Here is a 14,420-nt window from a genome sequence, read left to right on the forward strand (position 1 = left end):
ATATCTTGTGGAAATGGGTATTAAGAATTCTGTTATAACTGAGGAAAATAAAGCACAGAGAGGGAAAGTAGTTTGATCAACTTATAAGCTGGGAACTTGTGACTTGACCAAGGTCACTCTGACTTCACAGGTCATTCCCTTAAGTACTATATACATAGCTTTCTACATTCTTTATGTTGGATCAGAAAACCACAAACGTTTCCATGTGATAGTACTAAAGAACTCTTGAGCTGTTGAATCACATCTTGAATTCAGTTGGTTATACTAACATGACTTTCGTGGTCATTAAGTATACTAGAGACTTTATACCAGTACAGAACATTTAACCTTTCTGCCGGGCCAGAAGTCTAATTTGAGCAGTTTTACTTTGATGCTCTATTTTTGATTGGTTAAGCCATTCATCCTGTTTGACATTGTTGTGTGGTGTTGCTATGCTTACTTTAACCAGCTGTCACATTCCAGCCCAGAGGTGGGTGAAATGATTTGTGTTTATATGTAATTCTGAAAGGCTTTTAGATGCTTTGAGTTGGCAGTATGTCAATATAAAAGACATTTATCCATCCAGCATAGCAAGCCTGAGAGACTTTCAAAATTCTTCATGTAACTTTATAAAAATTTCTTTCTGCCATTCAAATGTTGGCAGACTGTTCTTATGCAATTATTTCTAGCTCTATTATTAAGCCTGTGACTGTAAAGAGCTGTCTTTGTAGCAGATACTCATTTCTTCATGTTGAATTGGTTCTAAATTTGTATGAGACTATTCATATCATATATCCTGTCTTTCTGAAAGAGATTATAACACTTAAAGCAGGATAGTTGTTCTGAGCTACAATTAGATATGGGAAGAAGTTTGAATTCCTCCAGTAGAGTTTCTGCACAAGTATACAGATTGATATAAGAATATAGACATTTAATGAGCATTTAAACGCCTGAAGCAAGTCCAGGTGCTAGGGATACATAGAACAGTTCTGCATTGAGGGTACTCATAATGCAGCAGCAAAACAAAACAAAACAAAACAAAAAAAAACAAACCCACATACTTTTAGTATTCTTTAGCCACAAACTCATAATCCTTCCAAAAAGTTTTGACAGCTTAAATCAGTGGAGTTGTGGGTTTCGTTATTCAGGAAATCATCTCAATTTTTTGTCACTTTCCTGTGTAGAAAGCTTATCTTCCAAAAGAGTATTATCCCTATTCACAAAATGTAAAGCCACCCAAGTGATTCAAAAAGTAACTTTAAAAATCAGTAATTTCTTCAAGAAAGAAAAAAAGGCCAACCCCATATTAATCAATCTCTTTATCATCATTCACACAAAACACCCAGTTAACCAGTTGCTTTACTCAAACTTTCACTTGCAACAGGTCAACTTAGCATTTGGACATAGAATGAATATGATTAAAAGGCATTATCTTCAATGATAAATTAATATCCTTATTTTCAAGTTATATTTACTTGGAGACAGTTTTTTAAAGAACAAAGGTATGTTTCTATTACCATCATTACTTACTTACAGCAGTATGATTTTATCAAAATTGGGATTTTAAAAATACATTATTATATGCAATATAGTTACTTAGGAGGATAATTTACTTTTAGTGAACTAAATATGATATTACAGTGCTTCGTTTTTATATCTCATTTTAACTGTGCGCAGAAGGAAAGTGTTAACATTTAATTGTCTGCGAAATATTTTCAAGGAGTTAGCTTTGATGTGAAAAAATAATAGTTACTTAGGGAACTGTAATGCTATAAGCTTGAGACACCCAACCCAATGAAAATTCTTTGAATGAAAAAGAGGGCAACCACAACAAATAGTATTTAAAATGCGTCTCTGATCATATGAAGCTTTCACTTTCTTCATTATTTACTAGTTCTCATTTATTTCCATGTCCACCTGTCTAGTATACCACCATTACTCTTTTAGTGATTCATCAGCATGGCAACCTAACCATTCCCTAAAAAAAAGCAAGGAATAGCAATTGGTACATGCTCAAGCTGAGTTAACTCAATGCTGTTTATCTGGATGTAAAGTAAGAAAGGCAGTCAATCAGTTAAAAGTTTTAAATGTTTGATGGTGTTGTATCATGTAACCTTACCATCTGGATGACTGGATTTTCGTCTTTATATCCAGATGTCTGGCATCATGCAGACACCACCTCAGTGGTTCAATCAGTCAACAACTTTCATTGAGAGCCCCCTTTGCCTGGACAACTCAGCAAGGGCTAAAGGAAATGTCACCTCATGCATGGGCTATTACAGTATCCTCTTAATTAGTTCTCTTTACTCGCTCTCCATTCCAAACAACCAGGATACCAAAACACCATTTTCAAGATCTAAGTTAAATACTTGCTCAGGAGCCTCGCCTTGCCTCAGGTTTTCACTGAACTCTAGTTGCTTCATAGGTCTGTAACAGAAGAGTTTACAGAAACTCTGCTTTTAAATTAATCATGTTATTTACCCCTCTGTGTGTAAGCCCTTCTTCAGCTGTAGCCTGGAGTGGGTAATACTCAACTCCGTGAGCTGTTTTTATGCTTAGCTATATATTATGCATATCAGACTTCAAAAACTGTTCCAGGATCATAGTAGTCACCCCATGGATGGAGGTAATTATTTTTATCTACTCATGATCAACATCAATAAGGCATGTAAAACTCAGTTTCTGATATAAAAGAAAGTGATGAATAAATGTCCCTTCTTAAACTTCATTTAGAGTCAACATTTACGTTACCCTAAAATCTCATTGATTATAAGATGTCCAATTTGCAACTTTTTTGAGGAGAAAAGGCATCCTATTCCATGAATGTAGTCAAAGACTATAAAACTCAGACTGATTTCATAAATTGCAGTGTGGAAAATTATGCTTATTGAGGAAATACACTATTGTTTCTACTGCTATTACTACTATTATTTTAACAATTCCTTTTTGCGTTATGATCCAAACTAAATTAATTGTTGAGGGAAAAGGAGGAATCAAAAATGATTCTAAAATTTTTGGCATGCATACGTATGCATGTGGTGCTACGAAACGAAATACGACATGTAGGAGTAAAAGACAAGTCAAATTTTGTCCATGTTGAGATTGCCATCAAGGGGGAAAGAGTCCATCGATCACTGAGTATATGAATGGCCTTCTGAAGAAAAATCTGCAGATTAATATTTGGAGAATGTTTTACTGTGATTCTTTTAGTTACAGATCCATTCAGGGTAGCTCATATATGACTCCCATGAAAAGTAATAAGGGAATCACTTGAGCCAATGGTCACTAAACCAAGAGGACTTCTTTGGAATCAAGATAATTCCAAAGATCCCCACATCAGGCATTCATGAGTCTTCATCCTAAATCTCAATCATTGTACTTTCTTTTATTATCATTGTATGAGTATGTGTTATGGACTAGGCACTAAGCTAAGCATTTTTTATGCCTTATGTCATGCCACTCTCACAAAAAGTCGTGTGAGTTGTTCTGTTATTATCCACATTTATAAGTGAAAAAACAGCTTCTGAGAATCTAAGTAATTTACCCAAGTACCCTCAGCTAATTAGTGGTAAATTAGTGGTCAACTTCAACTCTTATCCAGGGACCTATATGTACTACAAATAGTGGGCGCTGTGTTCTCTTCTGCCTCTGAATCCACTCTATTCCACTACCAATTGGCTTTTTGGTTTACCTTAACTCATGTTCTCCCATAATTTCAGCCTATGTATGGCCTTTCATAAATTCTCCAGTCCCATCAACATCATGACCTTTCAATTTAGTTCCCACTATTAAATGGTGATTTAATTTCTCTATTTTTTAGTCTGACTCATGATAATAAGAATCTGTTTATCTCAATGCAATATTGAAATCAAGCTATGCATTTCATAAATGTTGTTCAGTCTGTTGATTGGTTGCCCTCACATCAGATACCCATCCCTAACTGACTAACAGTTACTAAAAAGGCCAGCCAAGCCAATCAAAGGATGCATGTGGGGCAGCTTTCCTTAGGAAAGGTAAGACTGAAGCAATAGTAGAAACATCTCTACATAGGAGATAGGTGGGAGTTGAAGCTATGGAAGTGGGAAAGGTCCACAGTAGACCAAAAAGAAAAGAGGACACACAACAGAACCCTAAAAAATTAATATATGAAAATTGGCCAGAATAAGAGAGGTCAGTATAAGAAATTAACATAAAACAGAAAATTATGAGAAAAGTAGAAAATAGTGGCAAGGAATTCTATGAATGAGAAAGTTTGAACATTAAGGGTGCACTCCACAACAAAAGCTTCAGCGATATCAATTCTCATATAGTCCAGGGTTGAGCAAGACAGGTCCTTGCTCTCAAGGTGGAGGAAACAAATGTTAGTCATCACACTAATTAATGCACAATTGCAATTCTGAGACATGCTACAGAGAAGAGGTATATGGTATTTTGAAATCGTAGGATACGAGGACTTGATACTGTGAAAGAGTTCAAGAAAATCTTGCCTTAGAATTGATGCCTGAATTGAGGTCTGAAAGGAGTGGGAATGGACTAGGGGAAGTGGAGGAGGGAAGAGCATTGCAGACAGAGAGAATGTGTAAAGGTCCTTTGGTAAGAGGGAATGTAGTGACTGATAGAAGTCTCTTATGTAGCTGGAGTGGAGAGAACAAGGACTTGACCAGAAAGACGTACTACTAGAGAGGTAGGTAGGAGGTAGACACGCAGAAGCTTGACGGTCACATTAAGGGGCTTGTTCTGTCGATACCCTACGTGCAATAAGCTGGGAGGGAAAATGGGGTGATTGACATGATGAGATGAATATTCTGAAATGATTGCTCTGGCTGCAATAAATAGGAAAGATCAAAGAATGGCATTATGCAAGATTTTTCTGTTTCAGTTAACCAAGTTCCCACTATTACTGGTTTAAGGAAAAAGATCTTTGTTGGCTCCAAACTTGTAAAGCATGGCCAAGAGCAGATATTCAGGCATTTGGGGATCCAGATACTTAATGATATTTTCAGGGATATATCACTCTGTGTCACAGATCTGATTTCTACTGTGTTGGCTTTATTTTTAGGCAGGATCTCCTCTCCCAGGGATGACATGGCAGCTGGCAGCCTAGAGTAGAAAAATCTCTTATATTAGAACCTCAGCAGAAAGAGAACTTTTTCCTTACAGTTCCAGCAAATATCCCAGGACTGACACTTATTGAACAACTTGGTCACACTCCCATCCATGAAACAATCATGTGGCCAAGGAAGAGGACACACTCATGGTCAGGCTCATTTCTGGAGGTACACTCAGTCCCACCTGAACCACATGGCCTGAGAAGAGGAAAGGGACAGTCCCCAAAGACAAACTTGGATGCTGTCTCCAGAAATGGGAGGCCCAGAGAAATTATGGGGGAACAGGTTAAGAAGGTCTTATGATATTCCTGGATAGAGATAACCATAGTTTGGATTGAGAGGTATTTAAGGAGAATAAATTTGTAGGATTTTGTAGTGAATTAGACAAGAGGTAAGAGAGATTGAAGTATCAGGAGTATGTCCCAAGTTTCATGTTTATATAACTGGTGATATCATTCACTGAGAGAGTCAACACTGAAAGGGTGCCAGGTTAAGAGGTAGGGAGAGAGGCAGAACAGCATGAACCTAACTTGGAATGTGTTTACTTGGAGGTACCATTGAGACATTCAAGAGATGATAGGAATCTAAAGATCAGTTGGATATACAGGTCTGAAGATCAGGGAAGATATCAGGGCTGGAGGATAAGCTTGCCCAGGGCTGGAACACTCCGTTTTGAAGGTTGTAATGACCATGGATAGTGAGAGAGGCAGAGCCTGATTACGGTCAGTGGAATCAGTGAAAGGTAAAGAAATAGAGACTGCAAGTATATACTAGTCATTATGGTAGATTAACTATGGCCACAGATTCATTACTATTTCTTCCACTGAAAAGTGGAGTTTAGTTTGCTTCTCAGTGATTCTGGATTGACTTTAGTAACTTGCTTGACCAGAATAATGCAATAGACACAATGTTCTGGGACTATTCATGCTATATCATAAGGAACCTTGTGATTTCCACCTAAGCCTCCTGGAATATGTGCTGTGAAAAGGCCCAAATAGCCAGCCCAAACAGAGTGTTCTTGGGAAAATTATTAAACTCCTTAAGCTTCTACTTCTTTATTTGCATAATAATGCAAACTCAATTTTTAGTTGCTGGTTTATCATTAGTGTTCACTCAATCTGTAATGAAGTGAATTAAGTAGCATAAAAGGAGATAAGAGTTGGCTTGTTTTTCCCTTTACTAAGGATTATTTCTATAAGATTTTAAGACTATAACAATTTTAGTGGTAACTATTATATAATGTTATCTTAAACTATCATTGACTCCATTTTACAATGTGGCAAGTAAAATTAAAAAGAGAGCAATACATTAGCAATTTTAGACCCAGTTTAGACTTTGCATTAAATTCTAGATCCTTTGCTCAGCAGATGTACCATGTTAAACAATTAAATCACTAGTCAACTAATATCAAATCAGAACTGTTAAAGAAATAAATTTCACGTTCTGTGCTTTTTGTGACAACGTGGGAACTTTCAGTGGTGACATTTTCAGGGGTACTTTGCCATTTGAGCAGGGATTTTCTAAAGTTACAAATAGCTATACTCTAATATCATTCCCAGAAATACCACCTCTGAAAGTCAGAGAATTAAATTACTTCTTTAATCTAGTAACTGTTGTAAGCTCAAAGAGAGAATTTCAGGAAATACCACTGTCAGATTAAGTATTTGTAGGAATGCCATCTTAAAGAAGAATTTAGGGCTATAACATAGCCAGTAATTTTATCTGACTTGTATTTTTCAAATGAGAAAAAAAATAGGGGCAATCAAGACACCTTGATTTATGTAGCGACTTGCTTCCACATAGTACTTTCCAATTTCCATAACCTCACTTGATGACATTTTCCTCTATAACCCAGTGAACTTGCATTTCTCAGGCATGAGGAGAAAGGAGTCTCTTTTGACTCTTTTTTCCTGAGAACCTCCTCGCCATCAGGTTGCAGATGGGAAAGGGGATGTTTTCCTATAAATTTGACTGTTAGGGGCATGTTTTCCACCAGCTGAGGTGGGTCTGATATAAGCTTAGTGGCAGCCCACTTGTTCACTCCAGGGGAAAGTCCTGTCCTTACTTGACTATTTTGTCAGTGTCACTCTTTTCCCCCTCTTCTCCCCTACTTTCTTGGAGAAGGGAATGGGTCTGGATTACTGCAACCAACTCCCAAAGGCCCTTGCAGAAAAGTATATATGACTGCATGTGATGTGTTGTGCTGAGCTGTTTACTGAATAGACACCAGCCTTCACTGTTAGTCCATTGGAAATGAGATTAATCCAAGCAAGCTGTCATGCAGAGTATTGTATTAAATCATACATTTATCACCATCTGTATTATATCCAGAGCATTGAAAAACTCTTAACTAAATACTTTGAGGCATTATAATATTAACTGAGAATATCAAATACATTTGCAAGTATAGAAGTAACTGAAGTTTGGAAATAAAATTAATTTTTATTCACTTGAATTAAAAATTACATTATATTCTCTGCTTACTTTTATTAAATGGAACAGAATATGGTAATGTGGTTTTTTTAAATTAATTAATTTATTTATTTTTGGCTGTGTTGGGTCTTCGTTTCTGTGCGAGGGCTTTCTCTAGTTGTGGCAAGTGGGGGCTACTCTTCATCGCGGTGCGCGGGCCTCTCGCTGTCGCGGCCTCTCCTGCTGCGGAGCACAGGCTCCAGACGCGCAGGCTCAGTAGTTGTGGCTCACGGGCCCAGTCGCTGCACGGCATGTGGGATCTTCCCGGACTAGGGCTCGAACCTGTGTCCGCTGCATTGGCAGGCAGACTCTCAACCACTGCGCCACCAGGGAAGCCCCTGGTAATGTGTTTTAAAATTGAACTTTAAAAAACAATCTTTGGATAGTTCTTTTTATTCTAATTCTACTAAGAGCAACAACAAATTTCCCACTTCTTCATAGAAGTAGAAGGAGACAGTGTCTAACAAAAGTGAATCACTCAAACTAAAGTTGACATTATATGTGAATCTTTATAATGCCCTCTTGAATTCTTTTCACTTCAAATCCTCACACTGTCAAATCATGGATAAAGAAAGACTTACCTGTGTAGTAAAGTCAGCATCCCATATCAGGGCATGATGCTAACAGAGTGACAGTGGCTACAATATTTTTTGAACCCACCCCCTCTTCTTTCCTTTCCTTTATGGAATATATCTATTCTTTTAAGCCTGGTGACTGGACAAGCAAAAGAAAAGAAGGGGAAACCTTCCTAAGAACAGTACAATTGCCAAGCTCCAGCAAAGAGTCCATATGCTTTGGCTGGTGAATATATGTAACTACAAACCCTTAGAAATTTTGAACTAATTTACAAATTAGAAGAGAAGATCATTATCTTTATTTGCTCTCTGAACAGCCAATTTAGATGCTTCAAGGATATTTCCCTTTTTATCTCTCTCAGTGGTAACCTTGTGAGAGTTATTCCAATGATTGGCTACCTAATTTTCCACTTACTTGCTGTGTTTTCATCTCAATTCATTCTAAAGGAGATTTAAATGATGAACAATAAAAGACACATGTCCATCACGCACACACAACACAGAAGCATAACATATGATTAATAAAATCAAAAAGGCTGTGAAAAGGAGGAGGGCAGTTGCAGTCTGCTTCACTTTACTATGGTTTCTGTAAATTTTCATATGCCAGCACTTTAATAATACAAAAAAACGCTCAATACCTTTAAATATTTTATTGACAATATTAATATACTAATGTTTCAAGATGTTTTCAGGCAAGTAGATAAATATGACCTAACTCATGATTTCTAATGTACTGTAGATATTAAAATGATGTGATGTTGTACATTCTTTTTGTTTAAAAACATTTTATTGTCCTGAATAACTTCTATCTTTCCCCCACATACACACACAGTTTGACATTATATGGTGCAACATTAAGATAAAAGAAAAATTTTAGTTAGTAGGCTCCCTTGAAGTATGCTTAAAATAGAAATGTGGTATTTTCATCTGTGACACCAACAGGACCTAAGGTGAGTCCATGAGATGATAAATATTCAGATTTATCTACAAAACCAACTGTTTCAGCCCCACCTTAAAAATATCATATCAATGACTGCCAACCCCATTAGGGGGTTCTTTCACCAAAATCATAAACCAAAATGTTTCTTCATTTAAACAATTTTATTTGTGGTGGAATTTCCAAAATCTCTTATATCTTGAAATCATCCACAAAATACTATTTTGTGCTTACATTAAAAAGATGCATTTCTTATAAGATCAAAATATATACCATTAGGCAGTATTGTTATATTTTTTTATTTTACACAATATAATCAAAGGATTAAAGAGACAAGCAAAAAAGTTAAATATATATAAAACTCCCTATAACTGATTTACAGCTATTCTAAAGTTTTAAAGAAAAAAAATAAAGCTCTAAACATCAGATGTAATATTTTGATAAGCAATATTTATAAAAAATATAAGTTAAGCATTGCAACAAGCTACCTTTGATGAACTGCCCCCTGTAAGAAATAGTATCTCTGGAACTATATATCTAAAGCAAGACAAAGGAAAAGAAGAAAAGAAAGTATTAATTGCAATAGTGACTTTTTAGTTAAATACACTTTCTTATAAAGTGGCAAGATAATATTTACAAATTTACAACTGAAAGGAAATGTTTATTTACAGGTTGTCTTGCTTTTGGACTTTTTGGGCCTCTTTCCTCCTGTGTAATAGGCCCTCCTGGCATAACTGATCTAGACTAGATTTTTAGTTCATAGCACATGATAGATGAGCCTGGAATTAGAGGCCCCTTGAGTTGCAGGCTGAGAATCGGTGCTGGCAACTGGGGAGAGAGATGCTGGGTCCTGGAGAGGCAATCCAGGTTGCTCTGAGTTGGTGATCCGATCCACTATGCTGGATAAGCAGTCCAAGCTGGATAAGGAGCTTTTATCTGTGGCATATACTAAGGATACAAAGAGAAAACCATTAAAATAAAATCCTTGCTTATGTTGCCCCTTAAGCAGCAGGTCAGCTCCTTTGAAACCCAGAGGTCAGGTGGTCACAGAAAACCTGATGTAGAAATTTGCAACAAATATCTAGCAATTCATGGGGATGAAGGTGGGGAGTGGAGAAGCACCTGGGTAATATTTCAAGCAAAAGCTCCTATGTCTGTGTGTGTGCATGGATGTATCTGTTAGGGGGATTTTGAGCAGAAGATGTGTGTTTGTTTTGCTCTGTCCCAAAACGCCATAAATACCATTCTATCCTCTTCCCAATACCGCATGGAAGAACAGACTCTGCTTTGATAGGCTGAACTGTGAAGTTGAACTGGTTTTTAAACTCCTCTGAAGTCATCGATTCTTACCATTTGGTACATCAGGACAGTAGACGCTGTCAAAACTGCTGCTTTTTCTGGACCAGACAGGGCTGTTACATTCGGGCTATAATAAAAGACACAAAAGAAGGCATTTGTTTTCAGGTCTTGGCAAAAGATGCTCTGACCTAGGGTGAGGCAGTGCTTGCCCACCAGCTCCATAAACTGACCGCTCTCAAATACCTTCATTGCCTTGATTTAGGAAGGGCTAGCCTCACCAAATTGCAAGGGCACTGAGGTCAATCTCTGTGCTTGGAGAAGAGGAGAAAGGCAGCAAAAGGAAGAGGGCGGGTGGAATTCAGCAGCCATGTGCATTGGGTTAACCATGCAAAATGGATTGGAGTAGAAGGAAGCCACACTAATTCAGAGAGAGAGCACTTTCCCAGGGCAAAAACACATTAAAACCTGGCAGCGTTGGCGCAAACGCCCTCTGTAAAGAATGCATCAACATCTTCCAGCCAGGCCTCAGCAGAGCAGGGACTCGGGCCACGCGGGCATTTCTCTCTTAAGTTACAAACTGCGGGACAGTGGAAGCCTCACACCGTTGCCTTTAGATGTTAGTGTATGGCAGGGGCCACTGGTGGTATATATTGGAAATAAACCGAGTTGTAGAGAAAACATCTGATTGATCATTCACAGCCACCTATCTCACGTGACAGCCTCTTCCTACGATGTACACTTAGAACTTGGTAGGAAGTCACACTAAACTCCTGGTCCGCAGCTACCTGTTTCCTGGCATCTGTCTAAATGCGGCACCTCTCTTCTCTTTCAGCACCTGCCTCCCCATTCCCACCCCCAACTATCCACCAATAACTACTGGCTGTTTGGTCGCTACACCTGGCCTAAATGAGATGTAAAGATTTTTGTAAAAGATTGGAAGGGCCTAGTAGGTGCAGAGCTCTCTCTTACCATGCCGTCAGAGCAGCTGGAGGTGGGGCTGGTGGGCTCAGAGCAGCTCTGCCCCGGCAGGCTGTAGTAGTTTTCCACCTGTTCCCTCAGCAGCTCCTGCAGGCTCTCAATGTAGCGGATGGCATTCCTGAGGATCTCCACCTTGGGCAGCCTCTGGTTGGGGTTGGTCGTGGTGCACCGCTTGAGCGTCTCGAAAGCCTGGTTGACCTTCTTCAGGCGTCTCCGCTCACGCATGGTGGCCGCCTTCCTCCGATCCATGGTGGTGGACTTCCTCTTGCATGCTTTGCAGGCCCACATGAGGCAGTGGCCGGCCTGGTGGTGGCCCGTAGGTGCTCGCACGTGCTCGTCCTCGTCTGAGCCCTGCAGGTCTGCTTTGTGCGCCCCGAAAGCAGCCACTCGCGGCTCAAACTCGTCCCCGAACTCGCCCTCGGGGGACGGGATGCAGGAGCCATCGTAGAAGTACTCAGAAGGCGAGAACTGGCAGCCATCCATCATGTCCATCTTCTGCGGAGAGGCAGGGGGTGCACCTGGGCAGCAGCGAGATAGGGGAGAAACCGGAGCCTGGCGCCGCTGCGGGCAGGCGAGTCCCGGGCGGAGCTCCCTGGTCGGTTTCTCCGGTAATTAACAAGGGCAGACGCCTGGCGGCCTGGGTCAGCCGCGCTGGGGTTGAGGCTCTTTATATATTCTTGGGGAAGGGAGGCCGGCCCCAGTGGCCCCGCACTATTAGCATATCCCACCGCAACCCCCGCCGGGGCTGTCTGGGCAAACCTCCGCCTTTCCTCTAGAGACAACTTGCTGTTTACTGCCCCTTTTGACGCTAATGGTTTTACTGCATTTCTGCTGGGGCGGGGGTGATGGATGGCTCCCCAACCCACTTACTTGCACACTCTAGATTACCTAAACCGAGGCACACTTAAAGGGTGTCACAGACAAAAGGAACGAAGGAAATCCAACTTTGTACGATTGCTGTCACATTAAAAAAAGATAATTAGTAAATAGAACTCCCTACTTCAGCTGACACCAAAAGCGGACCTGCCTTCCCAGTCCGGGACATGATCACTTTATTTTCAGATGTTTCTCTTTTTCATGAACTTTAGTTGTGTCAGGCATTTTTTCAGCCAGTAGGCCAAATATCGGTTGCTAAAAGCTCGAAGTGGCACTTTCAATAATGGAGTGAATCTAGATTTTTGTTTTAATCTGTTTTGTTTCTCATCATATTGCCATTTTGTAGGCTCTGTGTTATAGGGGGTAAGCAGGGAGGGGAAGGTTCCTTTTCCCCAAAACAGCCCGCTCTGAGTTCTCTCTCTACGCTCATTCAAAAGGCGTGGGCACAGGAGGGCCAGGTGGCCAGGAACACACCTCCCTTCCTCTCTTTCCCGCTTATGCGCATGTTTGCCGAGCGCCTCCTCTGTTGCGCCAGACCTTTGATGGGCCCTGAGCCGGCGGGAGATACGCACTGACTGCGCCTCTTAAGATTTGTATTGTAAGAAACCCAGTTTTAGACGGCGAACTTCTTTCCAGGGGTGCGTCTCCCTTCTCCCTCTCTTTCTGCTCCGCCCTGTCGTTTCTACAGACTAAACAGCCAAGCAGGGCTTTGGGGTCGCTAATTTTCTGCTTTCAGGCAAACTAACACCGTTACAGATGCGTCCCAGCTGCCAGCACAGCAATCCTTCTTGGCTCGTGTAAAATTTCCAACTCCTCCAATCCGAGAAACTTCACACACTTTGGCGACAAAAGCCTTCCAGAAAAGCAATCACAGCAGGGTCTTTGAAACTTTGGTGGCTAGAAGGCGAGAGGGGAGGGCTGCCATTTAAGTGACAATGAACCTATTAATCAGCTTTTGTCAATCCTCCTCCACCCTTACTTAACCCACTACCAAATCACTTGTGGGGGGTTGGTGGGGGACTTGCTGTTTATACATGGGAAAAGCTCTTACTTCAGGCCTAAACAAGTAAAGTATTCTGAGGTTTGGGGTCAGGCCTTGTAGCCTCATTCAAAGAGGAGAGAGAGTTCTCACCTTGATCTTGGGTCACACAGTCCAGTAACTGTTGTGACTCCGAACGTATTGGGGGCTGGGGGAGCTTTCTTTTCTATTACTTTTTCCTAAAATTATTTTCCGAAAGCAACCCTGGCAGGCAGATCCCTGTCTGCAGGAGCCAGAGAAGTATTAACTTTTTCAGGTGAAATCTGTACTCCAAAGTGAAGGTCCCAGAAACCAGAGGTGGGAGAGTGTCAGTCACCAAGGTTTGCTACAGACATCCCCGCCGCAGTCCTCTCTTCCAAGTTCTGTCATCTCTAAGACAAAGACACTACCACCACCACCATCACCATCCACCCTCGAAAATCAGGCCCATTCATACCAACGGGCTGCTTAGTAGGCCTGTGGGAAATTCATCTGTACCTTATTTAGGACTATTAACAAGTGGCTGCCCTTGAAATGAATAGGTACCCAGGGCTACACCAGATAAAAGAATTAAGTTCCTAAAGGACTCATCCAGGTGGGTGGAAACATTCCAAACCATGCACATTGCTACCTCTGAAACACAGTAGTGGGTAGATACTCTCATCTGGGAATTCTCAGCCAAGTCCCACAGGTTCTGGTCAGCAGCAATAGTACCATTTTCTTTGCCTAGAGAGTCCAGAAGTTCACACACTGGTTGAAGCTAAAACTGAGTTGTGTGCAGATTTAAGATTTGGGCACAAATAAACTTTAAGTGGAAGATAGAAGTTATCTTGCCTTTCAGCTGATTTCTTTCCACCAGGCACCTAATGTGCTTTGTACCCAAACTGCTCAGCGTTGCCTGTGTGGAGCAAACAATTATTAAGAATTTTCTATTTGCCAAGCACTCTTCCCAACCCTTTCCATGTATTCACTCGTTTATGACTTACAACAATTTTGTGGCAACTGTAAGTGGACCCATTATTAAAAGAAGGTAACCAAGCTCAAGGAGTAAGTCATTTGCCCCCGGTCACACAGAATTGGAAACTAGGCATCCCCGTGGAGAGTTTGTGCTCCTAGAGGTGAATTTCGTTTGTTTTTTTCTTGAATCAATTTGTTCTCACTGCGCGTCCTTAACGCTC

General features: G+C 40.5%; 2 protein-coding genes across 2 annotated transcripts in view; one reads left to right on the top strand and one right to left on the bottom strand.

Moving 5' to 3' along the window:
- The window catches only part of LIN7A (lin-7 homolog A, crumbs cell polarity complex component), a 390,131-nt gene that overhangs the window by 286,863 nt on the left and 88,848 nt on the right, over window positions 1-14,420 (top strand). The gene's annotated exons all lie outside the window — the stretch shown is intronic.
- On the bottom strand, window positions 9,473-11,916 carry MYF5 (myogenic factor 5). Its single transcript, XM_079937032.1, has 3 exons — window positions 11,340-11,916; window positions 10,422-10,497; window positions 9,473-10,019 (listed from the first exon to the last, which is right to left on the bottom strand). Exons 1-3 carry the CDS (start codon window positions 11,838-11,840, stop codon window positions 9,829-9,831), a joined length of 768 nt encoding a protein of 255 aa, XP_079793158.1. The 5' UTR covers window positions 11,841-11,916; the 3' UTR covers window positions 9,473-9,828.

This window comes from Stenella coeruleoalba (assembly GCF_951394435.1).
Source record: "Stenella coeruleoalba genome assembly, chromosome: 11".
Lineage (NCBI taxonomy): Eukaryota > Metazoa > Chordata > Mammalia > Artiodactyla > Delphinidae > Stenella > Stenella coeruleoalba.

Coding starts and splice junctions, on each gene's coding strand:
- MYF5 (XM_079937032.1), bottom strand. CDS start 11,840: ATGGACATGATGGATGGCTGCCAGTTCTCGCCTTCTGAGTACTTCTAC. Junction 10,498..11,339: donor CCAGCTGCTCTGACGGCATG/GTAAGAGAGAGC, acceptor CTTTTATTATAG/CCCGAATGTAACAGCCCTGT. Junction 10,020..10,421: donor CTGTCCTGATGTACCAAATG/GTAAGAATCGAT, acceptor TTGTATCCTTAG/TATATGCCACAGATAAAAGC.